This window comes from Sitophilus oryzae, unplaced genomic scaffold, assembly GCF_002938485.1.
Source record: "Sitophilus oryzae breed Bouriz unplaced genomic scaffold, Soryzae_2.0 scaffold_649_pilon_pilon, whole genome shotgun sequence".
Taxonomy (NCBI): Eukaryota; Metazoa; Arthropoda; class Insecta; order Coleoptera; family Curculionidae; genus Sitophilus; species Sitophilus oryzae.
The window spans coordinates 744,158-758,978 of NW_022147250.1; the positions used below are offsets into that span (position 1 = coordinate 744,158).

General features: G+C 32.3%; 1 protein-coding gene across 1 annotated transcript in view; it reads left to right on the plus strand.

Annotated features, from left to right (window-relative positions):
• The window catches only part of LOC115887866 (potassium channel subfamily T member 2), a 314,018-nt gene that overhangs the window by 250,906 nt on the left and 48,291 nt on the right, over positions 1-14,821 (plus strand). Inside the window, exons 19-22 of the mRNA XM_030907381.1 lie at positions 567-701; positions 755-866; positions 1,848-2,033; positions 8,564-8,695. Of these exons, the coding sequence (XP_030763241.1) occupies positions 567-701; positions 755-866; positions 1,848-2,033; positions 8,564-8,695 (565 nt within the window). The remainder of the gene's footprint in view (positions 1-566; positions 702-754; positions 867-1,847; positions 2,034-8,563; positions 8,696-14,821) is intronic.

Genomic DNA, 14,821 nt, shown 5'->3' on the forward strand with positions numbered 1-14,821 from the left:
TTCATATCTTTAAAAATATTATTTTCGTAGAGTAACAGACTACGCCACTGTATTCTACGTAAATATTCTACAATGAACAGTTTTCACCGTCTCAATACCTTTAGCAATAACAGAGATACAGGGGGTGTCCCAAATTGCAAAATTTTCAAAAAAGACCCTGTAGCTCAAAACTCAGAAACGAAGAGAGCTATGAAAATTTTGTGTGCGGCATCTTCCGTTTGACAAAAAAGTGGCACAGGTTTGTGCAAACCGAACCCTTCATCTTCAAAATAACGGAGATATCGTATGATTTCAACTAAAATGGGACACCCTGTACTTAATTCTTTTAAGTGCTACTTGATATGTCTCATTGTGGTTATTTACGTGGTCAAACATTGAAACTAAAATACTGCCGCTATTTATGTATTCTATGACTCCATTTATTCGTAATAGTACCGAAGTAGCATCAAAGTATTTCAACAATCATTAAAGTTACTAAATTTATCTGATACTGAAACTATGACTTTGGATGGCAAATGTAAACAATTTTTAAATAATGTTTAAAATTTATATTATATTTTTTTTAGTTTAGACGACCTCCTACGTGCTGGAATAACATTAGCCGAAAATGTCGTTGTTGTAAATAAAGAACTATCTAACTCTGCCGAAGAAGATTCTCTATCAGACTGTAATACGATAGTTGCTGTACAAACTATGTTTAAGTAGGTTTATCTAAAAGAGTTCTAGTATTTCATTGTAATTATTTTGGTTATAGGTTTTTTCCTAGCATAAAAAGTATTACGGAATTGTCTCAATCATCGAATATGAGGTTTATGCAATTTAGAGCACATGACAAATATGCTCTTCATCTTTCCAAAATGGAAAAAGTAAGTTATATTTTTACTCTATATTTTTCTATTTAATTTTGAGAATTATCATGTTACATTAAATTTTATGCAAAACAAAGATTATATTTTATTAAACTAAAAAAAAATAATTGGTTTCAAAACTGGTTTGATATATACAGAACAGAATAAAGAACAAAGAAGGATATACAAGAACAGTTAACCTAAAAGGACTGCTCATTCAGCCAAAAGTGTCTGCCAGGTGCATGCGAAAACTCCTCGCTTTGTGACGTCATTGTAGTCCTTGTCATGATTATTAGTCCTTATCCGGCAACCAATAATACCCACACGTGCATTATTGGTTGCCGGATGCAAAACGTTCATTATTTAGTTTATTTATTTAAACCCCTTATATGTATGCAGTATATAAAATTAACTGAATAAATCGTATTAAATACTCGGATAATGCAATTTTAAGAACAGCAGTTCCCAGCATCACCTTTTGCAGGCATTCTTTTTAAAGTACTTCCATTTTGCTTTAAAATAATTAATAAACAATATCGTAGGCACTTAGTAAGCACTTTATCACAATCCACAACACAAAATGAACGTATTTATACACTCTATAGCTCTAAAAACTTTAAAAACACCTTTTTCACATTAAAATTGACAAAATAATTAACTCAAAATTTCTCAGCTGTTATTTTTGTAAGTTTACCATAGGCAACTAATAATACACACTATCATGACAAGGACTACAATGACGTCACATCTGTCAGCTGAAGCGCGGGAAGAGGCGAACGTATGTCTTATGAGGATGAGCAATCCTATTAGTTTACCGTTCTTGAAGGATATACACCGGGTCGACGGAATGGCCCAGTTGCCATTTTATCCAGTTTTTCGCGATATTTATAATGATTGTGTTTGTGTTCTTCACTTTATGCTTTAATTAACTATTACTAAATATTTATTTTCATTTATGGACAATAAACAACAAAAAATTAATACTATGTTCTTTTTTAGAGAGAAAAAGAAAGGGGGTCTCATATATCCTATATGTTTAGGTTACCATTTGCTGCTGGTAGTGTATTTAGTGCTAGTATGCTTGATACGCTATTATATCAAGCATTCGTTAAGGATTACGTCATAACGTTTGTTAGATTGCTACTTGGTATTGATCAAGCTCCAGGTTCCGGATTTCTAACTTCAGTAAGCATTCTTATAGCTACAGCACAACCATTAATGCTACTAGTATAGTGCATAGCACGTCATAGTTAAATATTATTTATATTTTCTTTTGATTGCATAAATTGTTGAGTTCAAAAGACAAGCGTTTAAGAAAAAGGACATGTAAACTAACTAACCTAACAAAAAATCGACTTATAATTTGTGAGAAAAATGAGCAAAAAAATTGTCTAATGTTCTTAAATTATATTTTTAATATTATCTAAGTACTTATCTATTATTCTCTATAAAAGCCAAAAAGGTAATTTAAAAAAAGGCCAACTACCAATTAAACGGGTTATGGAACATACACAAGTTCCATTCTGGCCTGATCCTTAATTACCTAATTAAATAATATATAAAATTAAAATTATAGCTGTTATAGTTTTTAATTCATTATTATTACATACAGGTGCGGATACAGGAATACGGTACGGAATTTATTTTAGGGGGGGGCAAATAAAAAGTAATGTAGAATATGCTTTTTAGGACGCCATTTTTAACCCAAAAGCCCAATATTTAGCGCAATTCATAGATTTTAGGGGGGTCTGGGCCCCATGCCGCCCTCTGTATCCGCCACTGCTAACATATTATACTTTTTGTAATCATATTACACTTATTATTATTACTCGTCTTATATAATCTAGTCAAATTGTATTTTTATTTTGGGCACAAAATTTCGTGACGTAACATTAAAAAAATACAAAATAATGTTTTCTTTGTGCTTTTTTTGCTATTCAAAAAAGGCGTCAATTCTTCTAAAACAGCCTCTACATTATGCGGAGAATAATGTAGAGGTATATGTAAAGAAAATGTTTTTACATTATAAAAGATATAATGTAAAAAATACATTTCTGTTTATTTTCAGTTGTCTTGACCCACTTCGGTTTGCGTCGACCTACTTTCGATTCTTAAAAGTGCCTAAAAACTATTCGTGAGGAGGGCGTGGGGGGATTTTTTTGGCGTTTCCTGTTGCCTAGTTCAATTTTGCTTCGTTTTGAGCTATTTCCACAACGTGACGGTATCTGTACCCGGGACTTTTTTTTCAGTAAATCTCAGTGAAATAAGTAACTAAGACTAGGGGTCGTCATTTTCTTGACAACTTCTTGATCTTGTCTTGATCTTGTCTTGAAACCAAGACAAGAAATGATTTTTGGTTTTCAAGACAAGACAAGAAATTACTTAAGATCAAGATTTCTTGACAAGAAATCAAGAAAATCTTGAAATTTCTTGAAAATATAAAATAAAAAAGAAATCCTCATTTACTTAGGTATTTGTATATTATACATATGAATATCCATTAATTGTTGGATAAAAAAAATATTAAGCAAAATATATTTGTACGAAGCGGCACTTTGTCAGATGTTCAATGTCCAAAGTTGATATAAGTACGTCCAAAGTCGGATGTCCAAAGTTGGCATACTGTGGGCCAAATTAAATTGGAACCTTTTTAATGCCTAATAATTTTTTTTATTTTTAAATGTTTTTGTTGTAATTTTTTGGATATGTTATGGCCTACGATATTAGAATAAAAAAAACTTTGCAAAGCGGGTGTACTTCGGTGGCATACAGACATTTTGAATTAACGTAAAACTTTTAAAATAAAAAAAATTATACGTTTTAATGTACGCCACTGAAGTAGACCCGTTTTAGAAAGTTCTCTTTAGTCTTTAAGTCAACATCTTAGGCTATAACATATCACATAATACTAAATTTTTTAGATATTTAAAAAAACTGCAATAAGTACAAAAATATTTGTTTTGCAAAAAAAATAATAAAAATACATATCAAAATAGCAAACACATCAAACATGATAACAAGAACAGCTTCTAAAAAAATTATTTTTGTTTACGGTTGGTAAATGCTGCTTAAAAAGTTGAAACTAGTGTTTGAGAGCCATGAATTATAAGGCACATGAACTCCGTACTGATTATAAAACGTACTCCGTAATTTGTTTCTAGCCCCAGCAAGGCAACTATTAAGCTATTAAGTTTTTGACATAAACGGATGCAGAACAGCTATGGCGTACTATATAATTTATTACAAACAAATAAAGAAAATCAATGAATATCTAAAAAACAAATATAAATTAGTAAAAACCAACCAACCCCACCAAATAACCAACTAACCAATGAATTAACACCCTCCAAATAACCACGCTAACCAAAACTTAATAGTTGCCTTACTGGGGCTAGACACAATTTACTGCGTAAAATTAGATGGCTGACCTTCGATTTTACGCATAAAGCATAAACATCACATTAACCAATCTCACCGCGACTTTTAAACAGGGGATTCCCCTTTAATAAATGAATTTTAAACGGGAGTTCCCCTTTTGTCAAGATATCAAGAAATTTCAAGATTTCTTGAATCAAGACAAGAAATCAACTCTCAAGAAATGGTCAAGACAAGATTATTTTTTAATTCTTGAAAATATTTCAAGACAAGACAAGAAATTGCTTGTCAAGACAAGATTTCTTGTCTTGCCGATCCCTAACGAAGACGTTCCTTAAATAGCTGTTGTTACGATGATATTTCGTTAATTACATCTCGTTTTATGTTGATATATATTCCACAAGATTAATATTTGAACACGCGTTTATAATATGTAGAGTAGATATTTAAGAACAAAACTTTGCACTCAATCTGCTCAAACTAAACTGGGACGTGTTTCGCTTATACGAGCATCATCAAACAAAAATACAATTAAAGTTACCACAGACGTTCACATTTTACATATTAAAACAACAACATAATAAAAACGTGTGTGGTATTACTTCTTTTTTTTTGCTTATAGCCCAATCAAATTAGACAAATCGGTGGAAAAAAATCCCACAGTTTTGAAAATGGTTGTAAATTATTCCTCTAGACTTGGGCTGATATGTGTAAAAGTCCCCGAAGATAGATGAAGAGCTCGAGGAGAGAAGAGGGGTTAAATGTCAATTTTTTCACTTTTTTGCTTATATCTCGGAAACTATGACATCTACCGAAAAACGCTCTATATAGAAAATTGAAGCTCAGAACATTCTCTACCGAATTAGTTGAATGCATTTTTTTAATAGGTCTAACATTTTAAGAGTTACAAGGTTGACAAAATTAACACTATTTCTCATATTGTATTTTCGCATTTAAATCCATTTAAAGTCTAAAATTAAACCTTTCATATTAATAATGGTAAAATTAAGGGGTCCTTACGTTATCTTTCAAGTCTTCATTGCATCCTGACTTTTTGTCTTCCATTGGAGAGCACTAGTGCACACACGATTTAACAATAACAGCAAGTTAAAGATATAAAATATGCATGCCTGCCTTACGGTAAAGAAAGTACACCACACACACAGCGTTTAGCGCAGCTGCAAAAATTGTAGTATAATAAGTATATGCTACATGAGTCCTTCCTGTAGGTACAGCTGGCGCAAGTGTAATATTTCTATAAACGTATCTGCACTACAAATCCATTTTACCAATATAGTATCAGTATTCCCTAGCAGAATTTCAAAAAGTTTTAAAAGCTCATATAAAAGTGTAATTTCTGAAACTTGTGAGACTCCCCCGTTTTAGAGAAAGGTCACGGACGCCGAGTTGCCTTGGTTCGGTTCCTCGGGCGCCATCCCAATGTTTAAAGTGTTTGAGAGAACACTAGTGCCAATACGGGTAGCTTTTATACAGTGGAGATACCAGGGAGTGATGAAATGAAAAGAAAATAAAACACACAATTAACTATAACGTAACACTAGGCTTTTATTTAACTAATTAATTATATACAAAAATAATCCAGGAAGGTTCACGTCCTCGAATCGTAACAACAGTGAAATAAAATGTATATCTAAAGACAGTTTACAATAACAACCGTGTACCTCTAGAGTTTTGATCGATTATTCCCGAGATGCAACTCTCTGACTAGTTTGGTTTTTTCTTTTAATTGCCTAAAAATATAAAAGCAGAATAAATGAACAGAATACATGATTTGTGTTAACAAATAACTTACGCATTCAAGGAGTGGTTTATGTGAACGCATCACGTCTAAAATTTATAAAATCACAGTACAGGCAGTCCTCGATTTACGTCGTTTCGTGTTACGTCGTTTCGAGTTACGTCGAACAAATTTTTTTCACTATTCCTCAAAGTTACGTCCCACTGTTTCGAGTTACGTGGTTTTTTGAAAAGAACGATCCAAATTTTAAAAGAAGTTTGGACATAAACAATAAAATTTTAGCAACATACAAGCAGGGTTGACAGATCCTCATAATGAAAAAGCGGGACAGTGTTGATCATTACTTAATTAGCAACTATTACGACTTTTGACGACACCCACAATAAAAGTTCCAACCAAAAAAATAAATATATACTTTCTAAGTATGTCTACTTTACTCTCTGGTATTTCTGTAGTTGCCATATTAGTATAAGTATTATATTTACAATTATGGATAGTTAAAAATACTTTTTTAAAATAAGATTCGACTTGCGTCGTTTCGACTTAAGGCGCAATTTTGAAGAACCTAACCTGACGTAAGTACGAGGACTGTCTGTATATACTAAAAGTTATACTTAATACTTAATACTCATGATATCGTACTTCTTCACCACTATTTGAATAAAAAACGTGCAATAAAAAGAAATGTGTTTGTACGGATTTGGAATATGCCATTTGATTTAGCACCTAAATTTGTAAAGGGCATAATTCGGAAACCATAAGTCCAGGAACAAAAATGTATAGAATCATTTTTATAGAGCATTTCGTCGGCTTTATTTTTGTATCTATAGTGTTTTCAGTCACAGTTTCCGAGATATAAACAAAAAAGTGAAAAAATTGACATTTAACTCCCCCCCACTCCTCGAGCTATCTTCGGGGTCTTTTGACACATATCAGCCCAAGTATAGAGGAATCGTTTAAAATCATTCTCAAAACTGTGGGAATTTTTTCCACCGATGTATCTTTTTTTAACTAATTTGACTGGGGTATTATAATTAAACTATAGAATAATAAAGTTTTCGAAAATAGCGTCTCTATCGAAAATAAAAATACGCAGAATTTCCTACAAACTCGATTTCTTACTACATTTTTCGTTCTCACCTTGTAATGTTGACTGATATCTTTATTTCATCTCCTAGATTTTTCTGTTGTTTCATATTCTAGATTTCCATATAGTTTTAGACTCTTAACTCAGATAACTCAGCTCTTAAACTGTTCATCTCACTAAATAAATTAAATATCACAACTAACTGTGAAAATATCACACTATTTCCTTGATTCTTACACCGCTTTATATAAAAGCTTTTCTATCTTTCACTTTTATGCACCGGGTGGCCAACTAAGAATGGACGCCGGCTGTATCTCAGAAACTACTTATCGTAGAACTTTAGGAAAAATATTCTAATAAGTAAATCGATCAAAGGAAATCGCTGGAAATTATTTTCAAGTTCGAAAAATGCCCGCTAGTGGGCGTTTCTCTAAGAGCGAATCAGAAAACAGGGTTTTTCTCAAAAATACGCAGGTGAACAGGTATTTTAAATATTACTATTAGAATCATCGAGAAATTTGTAATTTTTTTGATATAGAGTATTTTGCTCTATCTCATAAAATAAAGTGATTAGGGAAGGTTAAACTTGCTTTTGTTAAAATAAGGATAACTCTGGTTTGGGTTGCGCGATTTAAACAAACTAGGGCTCGTTTAAAAGAGTTTTTCTTCCTCAATGATCTCCAGTATAAATTTTGTTTCCACATTTTTTTTGTGGTAGCTAGAGGGCGCTGTTTGACATCATACAATTGATATTTCTTGGATACCACTTACTTTAGTAGATAGAGACGCTGGAGCGGAATATTTCCATGGCCAGCTAGGTCATCGGATTCAATATGCCTGGGTTTTAATTTATGGGGTCGAATCAAAAACGAACATGGATAAATAATAATTAAATGGTATTAAAATGAAATTAAAAAATATGTTTTGATATTTTGACGTAACCAATTTACCTCTTTTTGTTTCCTAGCCTACTACTATAATTTTTAGACCATATAATCCTAAGCGGCAGCCTAACGTGATTTGTTCTCTTAATATCTCCGGTTAGAGAGAAGTTAGAAAGTTGCGGTTTGCGCTGATATTTTGGAAATTTTGTGCTCTATTTAACTGTGCAAAGAGAAATATAGCCTAGAGAGCAAAATACTTTATATCAAAAAAATTACAAATTTCTCGATGATTCTAATAGTAATATTAAAATACCTGTTCACCTGCGTATTTTTGAGAAAACCCCTGTTTTCTGATTCGCTATTAGAGAAACGCCCCCTAGCGGGCATTTTTCAAACTTTAAAATAATTTCCAGCGATTTCTCTTGATCGATTTACTTATTAGAATGTTTTCCCTAAGTTATACGATAAGTAGTTTCTGAGATACAGCCGACGTCCATTCTTAGTTGGCCACCCGGTACCTACTTTGAAAACAGTTTTATAGGTAGATAAAAAGCAATAATTAGAAACAATTTCTATTTAGAAAACAAATGTAAATTGATATTATTTCTAGATGAAAATAGGAAAGGATGATATGTGGATCAGAACATATGGTCGCCTATATCAGAAACTGTGTTCGACCACTTGTGAAATACCTATTGGAATATATCGTACCCAAGACACATCAATATGTGAATCGTCTCATGTGAGTATTCCGTCATCAACTTGGTCGAGCTGCGTACGTGTGCCATCGGTGAGTATTTTTAAAACTAACTCTATTTAAATATAAATTTAGGTGTCTGCTATGGAATTTCTCGTAATGAATATAAAATATATATGTATATTATACTGTTACATTATTTAAGACAAATGCATTTGATTCTTGATAGCTCAAAGTTGTGTGACAAAACTTTCAAGATTTGTCCGATATTATGGTGGTGTGGCCTTTATATAACTATATTTAAAATAATTTATTGAGCGGTAGGCAGAACTTGGATTAATGAGAACACGCTCTTTTTCAGAGCGTAAATATAGTTTATCGTTTATATATATAAAAAAATATAACCTGCTAAAAATAGAAATTAAGGCATCGCACTTTTATGGTAAGGGTTCTTTCTAAATTCAGTTAAACATCCGTCAGCATTTCATCAACAACAAGAACCTGTCGAAGACTTCATTGATCCCCTTGTAGATCTACCCATTCGCTCTCGGACTCATTCTTTCGATTAAACCACTCGACCGGTTATCACAGTGTTCTTTTAAATAGCTTAATATTTTAGTGAAAAGGTGAGATTAAGAAATAAAATGCCGATTTTTCACCTAAATATATTTAATATAAAGAAATAAATAAAGAAAAATAAAGAAAAAGATTTAACAATAAAACATTTATAATTAATGAAATATAAAGAAGAAAACGGAAATTTAATCAAAAATAATTAATGGATGAAATTAGAACTCGGAGATGATAAAGTTAAAAATACAAAATATTCTTATTAGTCTAATCTAAATTATCTAAAATTAACATAGAATTCAAATCTCTCTTAGAATTATCCTTGCCAGAAAATTAATATGTTAAAAAAATATTAACTGGACACCAAACCAAAGCTTTTAGAACATTAAGCCTTAAATAATTAACAAAGAAAAAATATTAAGAAAATCTAAAACAACAATTGGGAATCTTTAAGCATGAAAAGTTTAGAACTTGAGAATTGAATATCATTTGAGAAAATCTTTAGATAAAGAACTTACTAAAACAATTAAAAAAACCACTGGATAATATAAGATCTACACGGAGTAAATTCGACCGTCTAATTTAAAAGTCAGTACCGAACTGATACAAGAAACTATTTTCCTAACCCTCGAAATCTTTAAAATGGGCGGGTAAAGAGAATAGGGAACCACCAAAAGCCGAGCCATTCTCAAATCCTCTCCAGGTTCGCTTTTCAGGAACCGTCTGATTGGTCTAAGAAAACCTCAACTACCCTTCGTTCCCGGTCTAGTTCATCCTACTTGTCAGAGATGTCGTTCTATGGCCATTTCTACGTTATTTTCCAAATTATCACTAATATCCGTGTAAATATTATAATTACCATAAACACAATTACACATGATTAAATTTAACCCTACCTAAAGTCTATTTTAAGGTCTGTCCTTAAAAAACCAAACAAATCACATTTATAATAATTGGATTTCATTAGGTTTCGCTGCTTTATCTGATATGTTTATTTATTTCACATACTTTTGGATATTTTGGATAAAAAAGGAGGACAGTCCTTAACTTTCAGAATATCATTACGTGAACTTTGCTTTAATCTTTAAATTAACAATTATACTTGTTTTTATCCAAAATCTGTTTGTATTGGTCCGTGGGAGGTCTATCGTGAGAAGGGTCTTAGAGTTTTATTGCTTTCTAGGGGTTTTGCTTATATAATCTCGACGTTAAAATTTAGGCTTTTACAGGTTTAATGATTGATGCTAGTCGTATGTTTCTAGCTGTTTCAAAGCAAGTATTATATTAATTTATGGACGTGGGATTTTAAACCTAACAGAAAGATATTTAGTTTTTCCCATTGGGAAACGGGTCCTTCATTCTAAACAGTTTTTACGATCTTCTGAAAAAATACCAATTTAAGGGCGGAAACACAAGAAAAACTTTTAACAAGTTTGTTGTGTGCTCTAAAATATTTTTTTATATTTTTATATTTTAATTTATATAGATTTTTTTTAGAAATCAAAATTACAAAGCAAACTGTTTGGGGATTGACTGCAATGTTGCAAATGTAATGTGAGGTTTTATGCTTGGTGGGAGGGATTTGACTCTGTGGATGACATCTATTACCGACTCTTTTCTCGTATCCACTCTATTCTTTTACGGTCTCTTTTGGTTATTCCCAGAATAATTTCATTCCATTGAGCGTTGTGCGACCTGCAGTTTCCTTATGATGTCCGTTTTAAGTGTCCAGGTTTCGCATGTATAGGTCATGACTGGTAGTACACATTGGTCAAATGTTTTCTTCTTTAGATGGAGTGGCATTCTAGATTTGAATATGATTGAGTTTCTTCCATAAGTACTCCATACTAAGTTTTTCTGTTGATTTCTGCTAGTAGAGATTCCGAGCTGTGTATTAGTTGTCCCAAAGATATACCGGGTGCGTCTCAAAAGTGGCTCACCCCTATAACTTTTTTATTTTTTCAGGCTAATTTTTTATCAAAGAGCCTTGGAAATATAATAAAAAATAGATTTGATCGTCTAATGTTTTTAGTACCTTGTCCTGGCCGGTTAAAAGATGCTCAAATCGTATTTTTAATCATATCTCAATTTTTTCAAATGGAACGAGGGCGGTTCGTTAGCACATTTGGAAAACGCATGTTTTACGAATAATTTGGTACCACACACTTGGTATTTCGAGTCAAATTTTCGTTATAAATCAAAATACCGAATGTGCCATTTAAAAACCAAAAATTGTAAGTCTTTTCCGGTGAAACAGAAAGAAACCAAAAACAATTGAATACGTCAATCGATCCTAATTTATGTCATATATTAACATACCAAATCTCGATTTTTTATCTGAAAAAATAAAAAAGTTATGGGGGTGAGCCACTTTTGAGACGCACCCGGTATATTCTTATGTTATTTCCAGTGTTGTGTTAGTGTGCGAACACAGTGCAAGCAGGTTTCCCGCTTTCCGGTAGTCGACGCCAATCTGGGTACCTATTCTTGACATCGTTCGCAACTTTGCGTATACGCATCACGTGTATTGTTATAAACAGGGTATTCCAGGAATAAGTGCAAGTATTTTAAAGGGTAGTAGATCTCTAAAAAGAAACATATTTTCTCTTTATCGTTTTTCAAATAAGTCCAAAATAACGGAGTTATTTTACTTTGAAAATTTCCAAAAAAAATGATTTTTTGCTAAAATTTTGAGAACCTTCTTCTTCATGTGCCTTCTCCTCATCCGAGGTTGGCGACCATCAATTGGAATTCCTCCCTGTCTTGAGCCAAACGGATAATTGCACTGGCCTCTCCTATATTAAACCACTGGCGCAAATTCCGCAACCAGGAAAACCGCGGTTTACGCCCGATGCCTCGTTTCTCATTCAATCTTTCCCTCAACGATCAGCTGTAGGAAACTATATTTGTTATTTCGAAAAATATGACCAAAATATGCTGCTTTCCGTCTTTTTATTGTAGTCAATAGTTCTTGGTCCTTACACATTCTTTTCAATACTTCGAGATTTGTTTGAGAACCACTGGATCTTTTCTGGATTTTCTTTCTTGTAAATTTAATCTACTACCTATGTTGCCATATTATTAAGAAATTATGGTTTTTAAATAAAAACTAAAAAAAGTTCCAAAAAATTTTTCAAAAAATTCCGATTTTTCAAAAAAAAAATATTTAGAGAAAACCTCATAGACGTGTTTCTGGGGTTGAACTATACTTGCAGGTATTTCTGGGATACCCTCTATATGGGTACATAGTAGCGCCGCGCCGCCTCGCGCTTATAACCTTGAAAAATTAAAGCGTGGTATCAAATCGGCTAGTTCACAGTGAAAGCAGGTAGGCGCCGTCAACCAGCGTTCATCGGCGTTCTCGCTTTTACCGGAACGAAAACACATTTATTTATTTCTGCTTTTGCACGCGCCGACGGCGCACAGAGGGTATTAAGAACTAAAAGTTGGCCAAAATTATGTTTTATGATTTTTTTGCTTTTTTGCAAGTAATATTAATTATTAGAGGAGAGGGTGCTAATATGGAACCCCATTTTGTTTTTCCTACACAATATTTTTTCCTCTACTCTGAAACCCGTTCCACCGATCAAATAGGGCCATTCTGTGCAAAACCAAGCAATTGGATGAGGATGCTAGAACAAGAAAGTAATTTGTATATTATAGACGATATTTGAGCGAGGATGGGTGTTATAGGGTAAAGACTAATTCCTTTAAGAATCTATTTAAATCAGTGTTTTTTTGGACAGTGGTAAATATTGGCAAGATTTTTGTACATATTCCAAAGCTGGAGACTTTAAGCATTGAACGGATACTAATTTCCATGCGGAATATTGCCGAATAGTTATACCTTACCACACCTTATAAAAATGCCTCTGATTTTTTAAATATAAAACATTATAAAGAAATAGAATAGAAGGAAACGTTTCAAAATAAAAATATGGCATAAAACAGGACTTGCCAGCTGGCTCTCTATCCATCATGACAGTTATTATAAACAATTTGCACACAAAAAAGCACTACAAACAATTCCACTATTTTATACTTAGAAATATTCAGAATACACTCAAGATAATTCATACTTATAATTGAAATATATTATTTATTTGATAGTCAACTTACGACTTAAAAAAAGCTAATAAATGCGCTTACATTTAGTATTTATAGATTTGTATTCAGTTAAGATAAAAAATGAAAATAAAAATATTTCACTTTTGGCCAGGTTTATACACCAAATACCCCTATGTGCGGCGCCGGCGCGGCGGGCGCGGCGTTTGAGGTGAGGTTAGGTTAGCTAATCAGGTAAATTTCCTCTTAATTAACTAGTTCCGTACCCTGCTCGCATCTCCGAAAAAGCCATTTAACAATACACGGCATATACGCAAAGTTACGCATCACGTGTATTGTTATATGGCTTTTTCGGAGATGCGAGTTGTGAGCGATATTTGAAGATGCGAGTGGTCAAGAATAGGTCCCCAGAGACGGCGCTGGTTGCCGGAAAGCAGGAACCTGCCTCCACTATGTTCGTACCCTTATGTATTAGAATGTCTTTTCTTTCCACTAGTTCGTTGTACATTACTTTAGTTTTTGCTAAATTTATTTTAAGATCCACTTTATTGCTGCCTATATTTAGTTTATTAATTTGTGCTTGTAGTTCTTGACTATTGGACTAATAATAAATATTAATGGACTATTGGCTATTAGGACTATGTCATCAGCGAATCTTAGATGGTTAAGATATTGTCCATCTACTTTTAATCCTTTGTTGGTCCAATGATATTTTATATTTGATGTTGTATGAGAAACATTATATCGATCATGGTGTTTCTGTTTCAAAATTCTGATCAAAATATGTAATTATATTTTTTTTATTATTTGCTGATGCATAATCGCTTTGCTAATGGGTAGCGTAAGGTGCGTCTAGAGTTTAAAAAATTATAAGTGTATTGTAGGTAGTTTTATTTTAGTAGTTTTCCTTTCTTGTAAGAATAGGAAAATCAACAAATTGATAATAAAATTTTAGATCAAAAAATTAAAACTTATTTAATTAAAGTTCAATTTTTTTTTAAATTCATTGCTAACTGCTAACTAAAAAATTTGAACCTACCCTTAACGGTAATGCTAATACGCTATTGTTTTCGGCTGAGTATTTAAATAGAACTTCAAGATATACTTATAACAAGCGATATTATCAATATAAAAACAAATCGATAAAATGTCATTAAGTTATCAAGAATCAACTGTACGTCAGTTAAATCTGTATAATATATTATCAGTCAAAATTTATATTATAATAAAAAAAAACATTTAAAATATATTCATTTACGAACATGGCTAATTATATTAATAATTAAGAAAATGTTTTATTGTTTTGATGGCGCACTTGTGAGAACAAAGTCATCGATTGCACACGTATTATTATTATAAGAATAAAGCAAAATGTTAAGAACCAAGGGGGCACAAGGTATATGTAAGACAAACTAGTGTAGAAATATGTGGCACTTGCATATCCTGAACATTGTGAAACGTACGCCTAAACGTTTAAAAGTTTATGATTAAAATATTATATTTTTTCTCCAATTAATATTTGGTTTGTTGAGAAAT